The following is a 17,727-nucleotide window of genomic DNA, read 5'->3' as shown; positions in this document are numbered from 1 at the left end:
TCAGGAATGAAAGAGGTAATATCACTATAGACCCAACAGATACTAAAGCGGTAACAAAGGAATATCTATCTATTCACGAAGAAAACAATTACTTGACTAGCTCTGTATATACTAGCTGTCTATATACTAAAGACATTGCATTGTTGCAACGAAGAAAAGTCCAAGTCCAAATGGTTTCACTATTGAATCCTATCAACATACAAGGAAGAGATAATACTAATTACTCACAATCACTTTCAGAAAACAAAAGAGAAGGGAACACTAAGTCAATTTATGAGGCCATGACTGCACTGATAACAACACCAGACAAATATAAGAAAACTATCAACAAATATGCCTCATAAACATAGATGCAGAGATGCAGACTTAAAGACCTTATCAATCATATAAGAACTGAAAGAATTCATCACCTACATACCTGTACCACAGGAAATATCAGAAGTCTTTTGGGGACTTCCCTGGTGGCACAGTGGTTAAGAATCCACCTACCAATGCAGGAGACACAGGTTCAATCCCTGGTCCAAGAAGATCCCACATGCCACGGAGCAACTAAGCCTGTGCGCCACAACTACTGAGCCTGTGCTCTAGAGCCTGTGAGCCACAACTACTGAGCCTGCATGCCACAACTACTGAAGCCCGCATGCCTAGAGCTTGTGCTCCGCAACAAGAGAAGCCACCGCAATGAGAAGCACATGCACCACAATGAAGAGCAGCCCCCGCTCGCCACAACTAGAGAAAGCCCGTGCACAGCAACAAAGCTCCAAGCAGCCAAAAATTTAAAAAAAAAAAAAAAAATCCTTTGGGCAGAAATAAAATGATAACAGATGGAAATATGAATCTACATAAAGGAATGGGGAGCACCAGAAATGGATAACTACATGAATAAAAACATTATTATTCATATTGCCTTAAAAAAAATTGGGTTGGCCAAAAACTTTGTTCAGGTTTTCCATAAGATGTTACAGAAAAACCTGAACTAACTTTTTGGCCGACCCAATAACTGAGTGATATCATCGGAAAAGGAGTAAGGACTTCCAAAAACTCCTCCTCCATTAATACAATGAGAACATTGGCAAAAACTCAAAATAAACTTCTTCAGTATTTTGGAAATTAACCAAAGACCTGCAAACAATCCAGGGAACATTTATTCTTTCTCATTCAAGAAAAATAGCTGAATTTTGGTTAAAAAAAAAAAAAACTGTATGTGGTATTTAAGCATACCCTAGGCCCATCCCCCTCTCCTCAGCTCCAGGGTAGCCTTGAAAACCAACAGATAGCAATACAATGAAAGCCACCAACTCAGCAGCCACATGAAGGGTCAAAACAGAGTTGGTACTCTTTAAAAGCCCCATCTGCAGAGAATTGTCATTTTTTGGCCTATCTGAAAGTTCTTTAGAAAATACTACTCATAAAGCTTGTCCTTATTTGACCTGACTTAGAGATAACCCAGTATGAACAGCCTTTTCCTGGGGGCATTTGTCAAAAACAATCAGCAGCAATTGTTTAACACTGTACCTGCATGGGGCAATGAAAAATTTAGACCAAGAAGCTAATCAAAGCTGCAGAATGAGATGTCCAGAAAATATGACATACTTTTGGGGATCTAAAAGGTTACACATATGCATATAACTGTGTACACACAGGGCCATGCATTCAGGAAAGACCTGAGAAGGTCCTACACTCTCACTTATGACTGAATATTGAGGCTCTGTGCACAAAGGAAGTAAGAGCTAAGGAAACTGCCTTAGTTTTGAAAGTAGACCCTAATATGAACATAGGGCCACTCAGCAAAGAACAGGAGACTTACTCGTTCTAGGCTGTTAAGGAAATCTGTCCAATCATTAGCTTACCACTAAGCTAATTAAGCAGAGATTTCACTGGCTACACCTAACAAGGAATATAAACTTTACAGAATAAGTTCAGGAAAGTCAGTAAACAAAAAGCAACAACAATAACAAACCCTGAGGGAGAAGGGAGAATCTAATTTCCGGGGTTGCCATATATTAAACGTCTAGTTTTCAACCAAAAATTATGAGGCATGCAAACAAACAAGAAAGTATGGCCCACACATGGGAAAAAAGGCAGATAATAGAAACTGTCACTGAGGAATAGGAAGCCCAAGCATTGGACTTACTAGCCAAAGATTTTAAATCAACTATTTTAAATATGTTCAAAAACCTGAAGGAAATCATGTGTAAAGAACTAAAGCAATGAGAATTAAGTCTCAACAAAGAGATGAAAATTAGTTTTTAAATTATGGAGTTGAAAAGTACAATAACAAATGAAAAATTCACTAGAAAGGCTCAATAGTATATTTGAGCAGGCAGAAGAAAGAATCAGTGAACTTGAAGATAGGTCAACTGAGGTGACCTTGTCTGAGGAACATAAAAGAAAAAACGAATGAAAAAAAATGAACAGCTCAAGTGGGGCACTGTCAAGATTACCAATAGGGCTTCCCTGGTGGCGCAGTGGTTGAGAGTCCGCCTGCCGATGCAGGGGACACGGGTTCGTGCCCCGGTCCGGGAAGATCCCACATGCCGCGGAGCGGCTGGGCCCGTGAGCCATGGCCGTTGAGCCTGCGTGTCCGGAGCCTGTGCTCCGCGACGGGAGAGGCCACAACAGTGAGAGGTCCGCGTACCACAAAAAAAAAAAAAAAAAGGATTACCAATATACACACAATGAGAGTCCTAGAAGAAGGGAGAGAAAGGGGTAGAAAGAATATTGGAAGAAATAATGGCTGAAAACTCATATTTCATGAAAAAGATCAATCTACACATGCAAAAAACTCAACAAACTCAGAGATCACCACCTAGACGCATCATAATTAAGCTGTCAAAAGTCAAAGATAAAGAATCTTGAGGGACTTCCCTGGTGGTCCGGTGGGTAAGACTCTGCACTCCCAATGCAGGGGGCCCAGTTCTATCACTGGTTGGGGAACTAGATCCCGCATGCATGCTGCAACTAAGAAGTCCGCATGCTGCAACCAAGAGCCCACATGCTGCAACTACAGGTCGCACATGCTGCAATGAAGATCCCACATGCTGCAACTAAGACCCCACATGCTGCAACTAAGACCCAGTGCAGCCAAAATAAATAAATATTTTTAAAAAAACATTTAAAAAAAAGAATCTTGAAAGAACAAGAAGTAACTCCTCACATACAAGCATCCTCAAAAAGTTTAACAACTGATTTCTTATCAGAAGCCATGGAGGACAGAAAGCATTGGGACAACATACTAAAAGTAATGAAAGGAAGAGTGTGTCAACCAAGAATTCTACATCCAGAAAAAAGTATCCTTTGAAAATTAAAGAGAAAATAAAACATTCCCAGATAAGCAAAAACTGAAAGGATTTGTTGGCAGCAGACCAGCTCTGCAAAAAATACAACAGGGAGTCTTCAGGCTGAAATAAAGGATACTAGACAGTAACTTGAATACACATTAAGAAATAAAGACCAGGAATCCCCTGGCAGTCCAGTGGTTTGGTTAGGGCTTCGCGCTTCCACTGCGGGGGGCACAGGTTTGATCCCTGGTCGAGGAACTAAAATTCCACATGCCACACAGAGGGAGGGAGAGAGGGAGGGAGGGAGGGATGGAGGGAGGGAGGGATGGAGGGAGGGAGGAAGGAAGGGAGGGAGGAAGGAAGGGGGGAAGGAAGGAAGGGAGGAAGGAAGGAAAAGAAAATCAGTAACATTACACAGGTCAATATAAAAGACAGCATATGTGTATTTTTTTCTTTGTAACGTTGTTTCCTCCTATTTGATTTTAAAGACAATTGTATAAAAAATAATTTAAAATTTGTGTTGATGAGCATACAACATTTAAAGATGTAATATGTATATCAATAACAGCCCAACGAAGGTGGGAGGGAATGGAGCTGTATAAGTTTTTATATGCTACTGAAATTAGGCTGGTTTCAATCAGAACCGAATTGTTATAAATTAAGATATTAATTATAATCCCCAGAGCAAGAAACAGGAAAATGACTCAAAATATATAGTAAAAAAAAATTTAAAGGGAATTAAAGTGATACGCTAGAAAATATCTATTTAACACAAAAGAAGGCACTAATGCAGGGATGTAAGTAAAAAGGAATAAGACATACAGCAAAAAAACAGCAAAATGGCAGGTGTAAATCCTATCTTACTAGTAATTACATGAAATATAAATATTAAGCATTCCAATCAAAATGTTGAAATTTGCAGAATAGACCAAAAAACACAATCTAACTGCATGCTGTCTACAAAGAGACATTTTAGATTAAAAAACACATTTAAGTCGAAAGCAAAAGGATGGAAAAAGATATATCATGCAAGCAGTTATCAAAAGTGGAGTGGCTATATTTATATCAGACAAAATAGACTTTAAGACAAAAATTTTTACTAACAAAGATAAAGAAGGACATTCATAATAAATGTGTCAATTCATCAGGAAGACGTAACAATTACACACATATATGCACATACCAACAGAGCTCCAGAATATATGAAGGAAATATTGACATAACTAAAGGGAGAAATAGTTCTACAATAATAGTTAGAAACTTCAATACTCTAATTTTCAATAATGGGCAGAATATCTAGATAGAGTATCAATACAGAAACAGAGGACTTAATATTATAAACCAGTTAAACCTAATATACATATATACAGTCGACCCGAGCATTCAAACACAGGTTTCAATGCTCAGGTCTGCTTTTATGCAGATATTTTTCAATAGAAAATACCTCTGTACTACATGGTCTATGATTGGTTGCATCCACAGATGTGAAGGAGCCACAGATGCAGAGGACCAACTATAAATTATATACAGATCAACCCCACTTGTTCAGGGTCTACATATATAGAACACTCTGCCCAGACTAATAAGTTAGGTCACAAAACAAGTCTCAATAAACTTTAGATGAAATCATACGACATATCTTCTCTGACCACAATGTAATAAAGCTAGGAATTAATAACAGAAAGAAAACTGGAAAATTCACAAATATATGGAAATTAAGCAACACATTATTATACAACCAATGGACCAAATAAGATATCAAAAAGAAAATGAGAAAATACATTAAGACAAATGAAAACAAAAACGCAAATACAAAAACTCATGGGATGCAGGATCTTCCCTGGTGGTCCAGTAGGTAAGAATCTGTGCTCCCAATGCAAGGGGCCTGGGTTCGATCCCTGGTCAGGGAACTAGATCTCACATGCATGCTGCAACTAAGAGTCCACATGCCGCAACTAGGCCCATATGCCACAACTAAAGATCCTGCATGCCACAACTAAACATGCTGCAATGAAGATCCCGCATGCTGCAACTGAGAACCAGCACAGGCCAAATAAATAAATAAATAAATAAATAAATAAATAAATAAATAAATAAATAAATAAATAAATCACCTCATGGGATGCACCAAAAACAGCGCTCGGAGGGAAGTCTCCAACTATAAACATCTACATTAAAAAAGAAGACAGGGCTTCCCAGGTGGCGCAGTGGTTGAGAGTCCGCCTGCCGATGCAGGGGACACAGGTTCGTGCCCCAGTCCGGGAAGATCCCACATGCCGCGGAGTGACTGGGCCCATGAGCCATGGCCGCTGAGCCTGCGCATCCGGAGCCTGTGCTCCGCAAAGGGAGAGGCCACAACAGTGAGAGGCCCGCGTACCGCAAAAAAAAATAAAATAAAAATAAAAAAGAAGACAGATCTTAATCAATAACCCAACTTTACACCTTAAGGAAGAGCAAAGTAAACCCAAAGCTACTACTGACCTTACAGAAATAAAAAATATAAGAGAATACTAGAATACTATGAATTGTTGTACACCAACAAATTAAATAACCTAGATGAAATGGACAAGTTCCTAGAAACACAAAATTATCAAAACTGACTTAAGAAGAAATAGAAAATCTCAACAGACTTATAACAAGTAAAGAGACTGAATCAATAACCAAAATCCTCCCAAAAAAGAAAAGCCCAGGACCAGATGGCTTCACTGGTGCATTTTACCAAACATTTAAAGAAGAATTAACACCAATTCTTCTCAAATGCTTCCAAAAAAATAGAAGAGGAGGGAACACTTTCTAACTCATTCTATGAAGCCAGCATTCCCTAACCAAAGCCAGACAAATACAATACAAAAAACCTACAGACCAATATCCTTAAGACAGATGCAAAATCCTCAACATAATACTTGCAAACTGAATCCAACAGCATATTAAAAAGATTATGCACCATGACCAAGTGGGATTTATCCCATGAATGCAAGACTGATTCAGCATAGAAAATCACTGTAATATGCCATATTAATAAAACAAAGGAGGGAACTCCCTGGTGGTCCAGTGGTTAGTACTCAGCACTCTCAGTGCCATGAGCCCAGGTTCAATCCCTGGTAGGGGAACTAAGATCCTGCAAGCTGCATGGCATGGCCAAAAAATAAATAAATAAAATTAAAAAACAAAGGAAAAAACCCACGTGATCATCTCTATGACTGCAGACAAAGCACCTGACAAAACCCAACACGCTTTCATGATAAAACACTCATAAAGCTAGGAATAGACAGGAACTTCTGTGACATGATAAAAGGTCTTTATGAAAACTCACAGCTCACATCATACTCAATGAAGAAACAAACTGAAAGTTGCCCCCCAAGATCAAGAAGCTAAGAAACTCTTATTGCTGTTGTGAGGGGGAAGGAGGGAGGGAGTGAGGGAGGGAGGTAGGGAGGGAGGGAGGAAGAGGGAGACCCTCTAAGTATTGCTGTGCTTTACTGTACAATCAAGCAAAAAAAAGTTACTATTCTTTGGAAATTCAAAGCTTTTTAATTCCGACATGTTTGAATTACATAAGAGGATATACAAAAACATCATTTAAATATCTGCAATGATGATGATCATTAAATACCTGCACTACATACAATGGAAAGAAACTAGCCCATTTCAAACAAGGAGTTCTATGAGACATTCAAAATCTTAAGAGCATAGTTATCACTGTGCATGATGGTATAACTATAAAGTAATGAGACTGCCTATCAAATGCCACACCTAAAACAAGTTATGTATAATCACTATGTATTTACACAAATATATTCTGAGTAGGTACTGTTGATGAGGCACTATGAGGCCAAAAAATACACTGAAAGGTATAATATAATTTGGAGAACCAAATTTTCACTATTCAAAAGAAGTACTACAACAAAAAAAAAGGAAGGAAAGCAGACAGACATGTATCAGCTCATTTGTACAAAAGGAAACAGAAGGATAAATCAGAAACCAACGGTACTGGTTACTTACAGAGGGTGAGTGGAAATGCAATGGAAATAATGGAAAGATGGGTAAGAGATAGAAATGAATAAGGGTTACACTTCTGAGTATACCTTTTTGCCTAGTTCTAACTTACACTTCTGAGTATACCTATTTGCCTAGTTCTAACTTTTAGAACTATGTTAACATTACACATACTCAAACAAGCAAACAAAATCAACAAGAGGGGGAAAACTAAAAATGGAACACAACTAGAAATCAATGAATTTAACTGTATTTCAAAGGATTAAAAAACTACATTAAAAGGGTGTGTACCTAACCCAACATTTGAACACAGTAATTTTACCCTTAGGCTACAGACATAAAGAACTGTAAACAAATACTGAACTCTAGTTAGTAGTTTTGTTTTTCCACAATGAAATATATTAGCAATTCCAAACTATTCTATGTATATTCTCAGACTGAGTAAACAAGTAAATACACTGCGGAAATTGGGAGCCAGGTTTCTTTATTCTAAGAGAATTATAAATATGGACAGGGAAAGGCTAGAATGAACCCTGTACCATTAGACTGAATGAGAGAGATCAGTATGAACTCATTGTTTTTAATATATAAAAAGGTACAGATGTGTGTTATACACATGTATATATCATATATCTCTGTATCTCCTATATAGCTTAGGGATATATAGGCTATATATAAATATGTATCCTAGCTCTTTCCACTGTGAGGATCTGGAGGCAAAGACACTCCAATAGCACCAAACACACCTGCATTCTAGATTTTGGCTTCTAAGTATCATTCTCCACTAAAAGGAACCAGGGGTCTCTGGCTGATTCCACAGCTCTGACAAGTAAAATACAAAATGAAACTGGAACATCTTGTTATGTCAGAAAACAAGTAAGTGATCAAGAATAATGAAGTCATGTCAAAAGAATGTAGAGGCCAGCCTGGCGGAGCTCCCACTGGCCAATCTGGTACAATTTGAGCATCAAAATAAATAACAATAGTAACAGATTATACCCCCATGGAATAAAAAAGAAAACCATGAGTCCATACCAATGTAAATAAGTAAGCAAATAGGGAAGATGAGAGCTCTTTCTTACATTAAAATGCTGATTAATAAATATAAAACAAATAGTGAAATTAGAAAAATCACAATTTGACAACCATCATAATTATTTAAGGCAAGAATTACCAATGGATGATAAAACTAGTGACTGTTTGATAAGAAACAAAATATTTACATAGACTCAGTCTTCCTACTAGATACTTATTATTTGCAGAGGGAAAAACAGTAACTTTGCAGGGAAGAATCTTGGCTGGCACCATAAGTCATTAAAGTTAACATCACCAATAATGGGAAAAGCAGACATTATATGACCCCTGACATGATGCACTAAGGACACAATCTCACTTCTGTGGTAGTCTTATCCAGACTGCATAATAATGGAGGAACCTAAGCATGAGGAAACATCAGACAAATTCCAATTGATGAACATTCTGCAAAATAACTGGCACGTACTTTTCAAAATGCCAACGTCGTGAAACGACAAAGTCTCCAGAACCGTTCCAGATTAAAGAAGACTAAAGAGGTATGACAGTTAAACACAATGAATGATCCTAGGTGATTTTCTCTGAATATTAATGAAGACAATGGAGAACTCTGAATAAAATCTAGAGTAAATATTATTTCAATATTCATTTCTTGATTTTGATTATTATATTGTGGTTATATGAATGTCCTTTTTCTTAGGAAATACACACTAAAGTATTTAGGGGTAAAAGGGTTTATTGTGTGCAACTTAAACAGCTCAAGAAAATTTAAGTATTTACACACATGCATGTATATATAAAGAGGATGACAAAGCAGCTGTGATAAAATGTTAACATTTGAGGAAATTCGGATGAAGGGTACCAGAACTTCTTTGTACTGTTTTTGCAACTTTTCTGAAGTCCACTGTTATCTTTAAATAAAGTGAAAAAGAAAAAAAAAAGACCTGTGACCCTTTGATAATCCCTTGGATATAGATTTGGATTTGGTACAACAACTATGATATTAACTTAGATTTCACTTGGCCCCCAAAACCCATGACACCCTAAAGGTGCTGATTGTGTCTTGACAGAATTAGACACTTTGAGACTTTCCTTGACCAACTCAAAATTCTTCAGGAAAAGAAGAAAAGTTCCTGTAAGCATTTCAGAAACCCTGTAGGGAATGATCCCTACTACTCTCTCTGACTGTTACATCACAGGTGAAGACAGCAGTTTGCCAAAAATGTTGCTTTTCTCAGAGAAAATAACAATAGTCAACAGAGAATGCATACTGTGGTCCAGCCACTGTGCAGAGTGCACTCTATATACCACCCCACTCAATCCTCTCAATAACTCTAGTGTAATCTCTATCTTAAAATGAGGAAACAAACTTAAGAAGGTAAAGTATCTAGGTGGGGAGGAGGATAAGGGAGACGACAATAATAATATCTGTTTCATAGGATTGTTACAAAGATTTAATGAGGTAATATTTCTCACACAATTAGAACAGTGCCTGGAACATAAAAAACAATACCTAAATGTCTGTTAAATGAATAAATATAAAAAATATCCCAAAGATCATAAAGCTAAATGGTATAGCTGGGATTTAAACCTAGACTAACTCCAAGGTTCATATTCTTAGCCACTAGGACTATGGTGTCTCATGGTTTTAAGAATTACTAGAAAAAGTGTTCAACATGGTCCCAGACTTTCACCTACAAAGTGAAACTACATGATCAATCCATCTCTAAGGTCTTGGGGTTCCATGAGGTTTCAAAGCTGTGAACCAGTACTTAAGATGGCATAGCAAGTTGGCATCGATCTGAAGTGCCCAAACAACACGCTATTTCCCAGACACTAATTACCAAAAGCATGTTGGTGCCTGTCCCAAGCCCAGTGCCAAAATTAGTACTAAGTGTTTCCTGAGAAAGATACTAGCAGTCCATACAATTCTTTATTCAAGATGGTTTCCCTTTTCAATCTGAAAAGTTTCCTTTGCTTGAGAAATTCTAATGTTTTTAAGAGCCTGCCAAAGATGTAGGTAAACATACTTTACTTGAAATTTGTGTTCCTCTGCCAAGTCCTTCTCCTTGAATGGGATTCTAAGTGCAAAGAACTCTTGCTTTTAAGAACAGATAAGAATCCAAGAGTAGGTACAGCAGAACCATAGAAAATAATGATATTTTGGCTTGTCTAAGATCTTGCCACAAAATCCATAAAGCAGAACTGGGGCTCAAACATCAAATTCTCTATCAAGTTAAAAAGAAAGTGATATCTGATGCAAACAATCAAAGTGACAGAAAAAATACTAGAAAGTGTATTGCCTTTGGGTTAGATTCGTAGGAAAAGAAATACACCTTGGATGTCATTTAATCCTTTTAAATTGCATCTATGGCTATCACTATTACAAAATCCCAAGCTTTACTTTCAGCTTATTTAACTGTTCAGAAGGAAGTAAAGAAATACTAAATTCTTGCAAACTGCCCACAAAAAAGCATCAAGCAACTTGCCAATTATAGTGTGGTATTCCTTTCTCCAGTTTACACTGCATCTCCTCACATTAAGTCCTGGAATGTGCATCTCTCACAACCTTATGATGACTCTACTAATTCCTAACTTTTAAAACAGCCAGCTCAATTTTAGAAAAAATACTGACAACACTCCCAAAATGAAAAGCTAACAATGACATACTCATTATATCCCAAAGCTAAAACATCAGTAAAGTCAAACTCTAGAAGCTGTAGCTGTGACCTCAGAAAGCACGTCACAATTTCTCTAAACATATGAACACATTTTTGCTTCACTCTCTCTTTTATACACACAGCCATATACTCTGAGTCTGAAAGGATGTACACGAAAATGTTTACGTTAGGTCATAGGACAAGCTTTTTCTTAAACATGCTTTCTACATTTAAAAACATTTTCAGTTTTTTAAAAGATTTAAAAATGACCATAAGTTAGTAAAAAAAGATTCATACTACACAAATTCTCATATAAAACAAAGAGATTATATATAATGTATATAATATGCATAGTATATGTCTATATATCTATGTATATGTTGTATATGTGTATAGTGTTTATGTTGTATATATATTGTATATATAATGAACATATATGTATAAGAGTGTGCATGTTATGTATAGGAATCAAAAGCTTTAATTATTCTCTTTTCTTACTTAGAAGGCAAAAGTGATCTTACAAGTGCTCCAGTCTGAACTTCTGGACAGGTATTGATTTAGTTTAGCAATGTTATAAGTAGCTTGTAGCTTATATCTAGGAATAAATGCAAAGATATTGTTAATCAATACTTTAACTATTTTAAAATTGTATAGCATTTCCCCCCCAAGATTTTACTACAAAAATAACTCACCAATGTTGTTTATACTTCCTATTTATTATTAAATCAGAACTATCAGAATTATTTCTCAACGGAAACTGAATTTTATTCTACATCTTAAGTTTCTTTAATCTCCCTCAATGTTTCGCCTGAAAATGTCTTTTCCCTCCTCTGATAAATGGTGAAACTTTCACACACGTAAGACTTTTAGTATACATCCTTGTCCCAAACTGAAAAACCTACCTCTACTACTGAAAAGTAAGTTCTGTCCCTATTTATTATTCCTTGCTTAAAATGGTTAAAGATCATCTGTGACAGAAAAAGAAAAAGGTTATTTTTCCGGTCATTTGCTTGCCCTATGCAGTTACACTGTAATTTCTAGTCAGTACACTTAGTGCTGGTATATAGAAAACAAAAATACAAACACACACAAGAACCTGTTTTCTACCCCATGATAGAGCCAATGCAAAAAGATAGTCTCCTTCTTGCCTCCAGCAGTATTTATTACATTTTATTACAGATAAGCAATTTTCCCCATTCTCAAAGCTCTTGTTACAGCTTAAGTGTCTTATTCAACGTTCAGTCTAGAAATATTGGGTATCATTTTATTGTTTCCTCAAATTCCTTTTCATTATGTCCCACTTGTTATATGTAGTGACACATCTCAATTTTTCACTTCATAGTTATGAGAATTTAAACGGTATATAAACTACTCTGAGTCATTTAAGAAGAGAGAAGTATCCATGACAAGATGCAATCATCACAAACCAAGAGCCACAAAAGCCAAATTCACGGAAGGGTTTGTTCAACAGGCCCTGTGTGTTAATTTTTGCAACACAGCAATGATCAAAGGCCCAAAAGCTGTTTAATCACCATCAAGTTAGAGTTATTTCCAAGTCAAGGAAGAAATTTATTGGTGACTGCCAGAAAAAGTACAAGCTCTGATAATGAAACTGTATTATGGGACCACCATAGGTTCCCCCCTCGCCACTTCTGAATGAGACACTCCAGGTGACCAGGTGATGGATGGTTTCAGTTCCTTTTATCAGGTATAAAACCAGGAGGTGGTTTCAAATGTCCATATGCTGATATTATAAGTACAGACACTCATTCACTTCTGGGTTCCAATCCCCATCCTTAAATTTATGTATATACTAATCAGAGTGAACTTTCACGTAACCTCCTTCAACTCACCCTTCAGGACAATCAACACTCTATGATTTGAAGCAGACAGATACTCTAATACTCCACTAAGGGTGATTTAAGAGCACCCTTTATTAAAAAGACTTTATAAGCTTTCTCCAAACTAGACAAAGCCTTCTTTTCTTGTACTTTAAGGACCTGAAGGAAACTTGTTTCCCCACAAAGTTCAACTACTAAATTCAAGTCAAGCTGGAATAAAACTGAACTTTAAGCTGAAAACATTCAGTCTGGGATAGGAGGCAGAGGTAACAATGAAAAAGAAGGTAACTGAGTAAAGGGGCACAAAAGAAGATGAGCAAGATTATCACTTTTTTCCATTTGAGCCAGTTAGATAATTAAGATCTTAGTTCAAAATTTCTATCTTGTGAGATGCAATATAATTTGTTGACTAAGATCAAAGACAATTACTCACCTCATTTCTTACGGCATTTGGAGTATGAAGAGTCCTTAAGAACCACATTTCATTAACTTCAACTCAACTGTGTTTACTGCCATGAACGAAAACACACACACACACACACACACACACACACACACACACTTCTGCTCCAAGGAAAGAAAAGTCAACCAAAACCCCTCCTTACCATCTGTGGAGAGAATACTGAGTTAGAAAACAGAAGACAGAGACTACAGTTTGGGCTACTGTTTTTATTCCTTAATCAGATCAAAACCATCTGTGTGTCTCAGTTTCCCCCCTTCTAAAATGGTGATATTAATATCAGCCTTCCTTAAAGTCAAAGGTTTCTTGAAAGAATCAAGAAAATGTATGTGGGACTTCCCTCGTGGCACAGTGGTTAAGAATCCGCCTGCCAAAGCAGGGGACACGGGTTCGAGCCCTGGGCTGGGAAGATCCCACACGCCGCGGAGCAACTAAGCCCGTGCGCCACAACTACTGAGCCTGTGCTCTAGAGCCCGTGAGCCACAACTACTGAAGCCTGCGTGCCACAACTAGTGAAGCCCGGGTGCCTAGAGCCCATGCTCCACAACAAGAGAAGCCACTGCAATGAGAAGCCTGCACACCGCAACGAAGAGTAACCCCTGCTCGCCGCAACTAGAGAAAGCCTGCGCGCAGCAACGAAGACCCAACACAGCCAAAAATAAATAAATTTATTTTAAAAAATACTTATCCAAATTGGTGAATTTTTGTGTAGCCATTTTAACATTGAAGGTGGAAGAAGAAAAAAAACATTTTCAGTATATCATGCTTTATTATTTCAAGAAACGTAAAAATGCAACTGAAACACAAAAAAAGATTTGTACAGTGTACGGGGAAGGTGCTATGACTGATCGAACGTGTCAAAAGTGGTTTGCAAAGTTTTGTGCTGGAGATTTCTCGTTGGATGATGCTCCACAGTCGGGCAGACCAGTTGAAGTCGATAGCGATCAAATCGAGACATTAATTGAGACAATCAATGTTATACCACGCGAGAGATAGCCAACATACTCAAAATATCCAAATCAAGCACTGAAAATCGTTTGCACCAGCTTGGTTATGTGAATCGCTCTGATGTTTGGGTTCCCCATAAGTCAGGTGAAAAAAACCTTCTTGACCATATTTCCACATGTGATTCTCTACTTAAACATAATGAAAACGTTCCATTTTTAAAACAAATTGTGACGGGCGATGAAAAATGGATATTGCACAATAATGTGGAACTGAAGAGATCGTGGGGCAAGCGAAATGAACCAGCACCAACCACACCAAAGGCTGGTCTTCAACCAAAGAAGGTGATGTTGTGTATATGGTGGGATTGGAAGGGACTCCTCTATTATGAGCTCCTTCCGGAAAACCAAATGATTAATTCCAACAAGTACTGCTCCCAATTAGACCACAAGAAAGCAGCACTTGACGAAAAGCGTCCAGAATTAGTCAAAAGAAAACGCATAATCTTCCATCAGGATAACGCAAGACCGCATGTTTCTTTGATGACCAGGCAAAAACTGTTACAGCTTGGCTAGGAAGTTCTAATTCTTCCGCCGTATTCGCCAGACATTGCACCTTCGGATTTCGACTGATTTCAGTCTTTACAAAATTCTCTTAACGGAAACCATCTTAAAAGATTTTTTCTACATCTACTGAATTTTATTCTACATCTTAAGTTCCTTTAATCGGAAACGAAAAGATTTCAATTCCCTGAACGACTGTAAAAGGCACCTGGAACAGTTCTTTGCTCAAAAAGATAAAAAGTTGGAAGATGGAATTATTAAGTTGCCCGAAAAATGGCAGAAGGTAGTGAAACAAAAGGGTGAATATGCTGTTCAATAAAGTTCTTGGTGAAAATGAAAAATGTGTCTTTTATTTTTACTTAAAAACCGAATGCGCTTTTTGGCCAACTCAATAGTTTTTATATGGAGGAATGTGGTTTCGAAAATAAATAAATAAAGGACGAATAGTTCTGAGCCCCAGAGTGAAATCAGTCTTTAGTAAAGTACTTCAGAGAGTAGTTCCACCCTACAAGTTGTCCCCAGGCTCTGCCCTTCTCCAAAATCCCCTAAAATGTCTCCTCAGAAAAACCCCGAACACCTAAATTCAGAGAATTCTTAAAGGGTGTCTTCATTATTCCTTGTCAATATAATACTTTACAGGCTGCATGTGAGACCTAGATTTCTGCTGCATTCAACATAAGCACAGAATCAGCTCAAAAACAGCCTGACATAAATGCCACGGGGCTGGGTGGGCTTTAAATATAATTAACCCTCTTTTCATATGCAAAGCAATTCAAATCACCACTAAGTTTGCTAAGGATGACAGAATAATACACAAATAAACACAAAATAAGTGGGGAGACTTTAACAAGCAAATCAGATCACTCCCTCCCTTTCATCAAATAGGCAAATAAGAATCTATCCCAGAGTTAATTATCATGAGGAAAATCACTAAAGATAATAGGCCCTTGTACAACCAAGGACATAGTTGTACATTACAACATTACAATAGTTTTTATTACTATACATTTCACCCAAAAAACAAATGAAATAACTAAAGCCAAGTAGTAAACTTTTTATTCTCCAAATGATAAAACAGTCACAACTATTCATTCATTATTTCACTTATTTATTCAATCAGCAACTACTGAATGCACATGTACCAGTAACTATACTAGACACTAGGCATACAGTAAAGAAGAAATCAGAAAAGGCCCCTGACCTCACAGACCTTATAATATTGTGGGAGAAGACAGGAAATAAGCAAGTAAACAAATAATTTCCAAAAGCAATATAAAAAAATAAAACATGGGGAAAGATCATGCTATTTTTAAGAACTGTAATAAAAAGCACTACACAGCAAATATTTATTTACATTAAGGCAAAGGCCCTGAAATGGGAAGAAGCTAAGCTTTATTCACTAGATGCAAAGATCTTCCGCTGACACCCCTTTTATGATTCATCTCAATCTAGTCCATTCTTCATAAGCAAGAGTCAGACTCTCACAAACATGGCAGACACCAGACCTCACCTCCAGGTCCTTCCCAGCACCTCTTCTGATTCTAGTTCCTCCTTCATAAATCACAAATACAAGATCTTATCCAACAATCGCTTTTCCATGAAGTACTCACTGTCTGAATTTCCAAAGGTTAAACATAACACAAGTTTGCCCAATTGAGGGCAAAGAGTTGGAATATTTTATGCTCAAGAGAGAAAACAGAAAAGTGAAAAGTAACATGGCGTCAGAGGTAGGGAAAAGCAAAGGCCTAACCGTACCAAGGTGCACTTCCAGCTTCAAATGAACTGAGAGGTGAAGTTCACATCTTAAATAATGAAATACCTTCACTTTCAGGGAAGCCCTATGCCCTCATCTTAAAAATTAACTGGAGAATGCTTAGTGAAAGTAAAACATAAACCATAATACTGTATGACATGTTAGTGTTTAAGTTCTGAGTATAACTGATAGTGTTAGTTATTCAAACTTTTAAAAAATCTCCTACAGGGCTTCCCTGGTGGCGCAGTGGTTGAGAGTCTGCCTTCCGATGCAGGGGACGCGGGTTCGTGCCCCAGTCCGGGAGGATCCCACATGCTGCGGAGCGGCTGGGCCCGTGAGCCATGGCCACTGGAGGCTGTGCGTCCAGAGCCTGTGCTCCGCAATGGGAGAGGCCACAGCAGTGAGAGGCCCGCGTACCGCAAAAACAAAAACAAAATCTCCTACAGAACTTTATGAGACTCTAAATCATTTATTTTTATTTTTTAGTGACTATATACAATCAAAATAAAAAGAAATCAAATGCTGAGACTGATATATTAGTGTTCAGTGTAACATATACCTAAAAAAGAAGATTCAACTATTTAAAAAGTTGGAGTCTACTGATCTCATCCAACATGCTCATTTTATAGATGAGAAAAAAACTAAGAAACCAGGAAGTCAAGTGACCTATTTAAGGTAACTGATACAGGGAACAGAGGTGGAACCAGAACTGAAGAATTCTGACTCCCAGATCTTTTCATTACACTGTATGGTCTTATTTAACAACGTTTTTGTTCTAGAATTAAATAATGTTCTATCAAGAAAATATCACTTTCTCCCTAACGCCATTATAAAGTCAAAGATGTGTTTCACACAATTGTTAACTAAGCCTAAAGTACTATGAAGAAACTGAAGTCTCTGTCCCAGGTCCAATGCAGCTTATATTCTGAGAATATAAGTAATGTACAAAAATAACGATGATAGAAGATTATTGTAAAAATGGGAGAATGGGATGTGGATCAAAGGGCACAAACTTTCAGTTTTAAGAAGCAAAAGTTATGAAGATCTAATGTTCAGTATGGTGACTGTTAATAACAGTACTTTATACTTGAAAGTCGCTGAGAGTAGACCTTAAGGATTCTCATTACCAAGAATGTGTTAATTATCTTGATTTGGGTAATAGTTTCACAATGTATATGTATATGAAATCATGATAT

The 17,727-nt window shown here is 37.3% G+C and overlaps 1 protein-coding gene across 2 annotated transcripts in view; it reads right to left on the bottom strand.

Annotated features, from left to right (window-relative positions):
* The window catches only part of UBTD2 (ubiquitin domain containing 2), a 57,652-nt gene that overhangs the window by 28,350 nt on the left and 11,575 nt on the right, over positions 1 to 17,727 (bottom strand). The window contains exon 2 of one of the 2 annotated variants that reach the window (XM_082835683.1): positions 11,491 to 11,564. The exons of the other annotated variant lie outside the window; for it this stretch is intronic. Within the exon in view, the coding sequence (XP_082691809.1) occupies positions 11,491 to 11,564 (74 nt within the window). The remainder of the gene's footprint in view (positions 1 to 11,490; positions 11,565 to 17,727) is intronic. 2 annotated transcript variants of the gene reach the window in all.

Source organism: Leucopleurus acutus, assembly GCF_964270905.1.
Source record: "Leucopleurus acutus genome assembly, chromosome: 3".
Taxonomy (NCBI): Eukaryota; Metazoa; Chordata; class Mammalia; order Artiodactyla; family Delphinidae; genus Leucopleurus; species Leucopleurus acutus.
The sequence above is the reverse complement of the archived record's forward strand: the minus strand, read 5'-3'. Positions and strand labels throughout refer to the sequence as shown.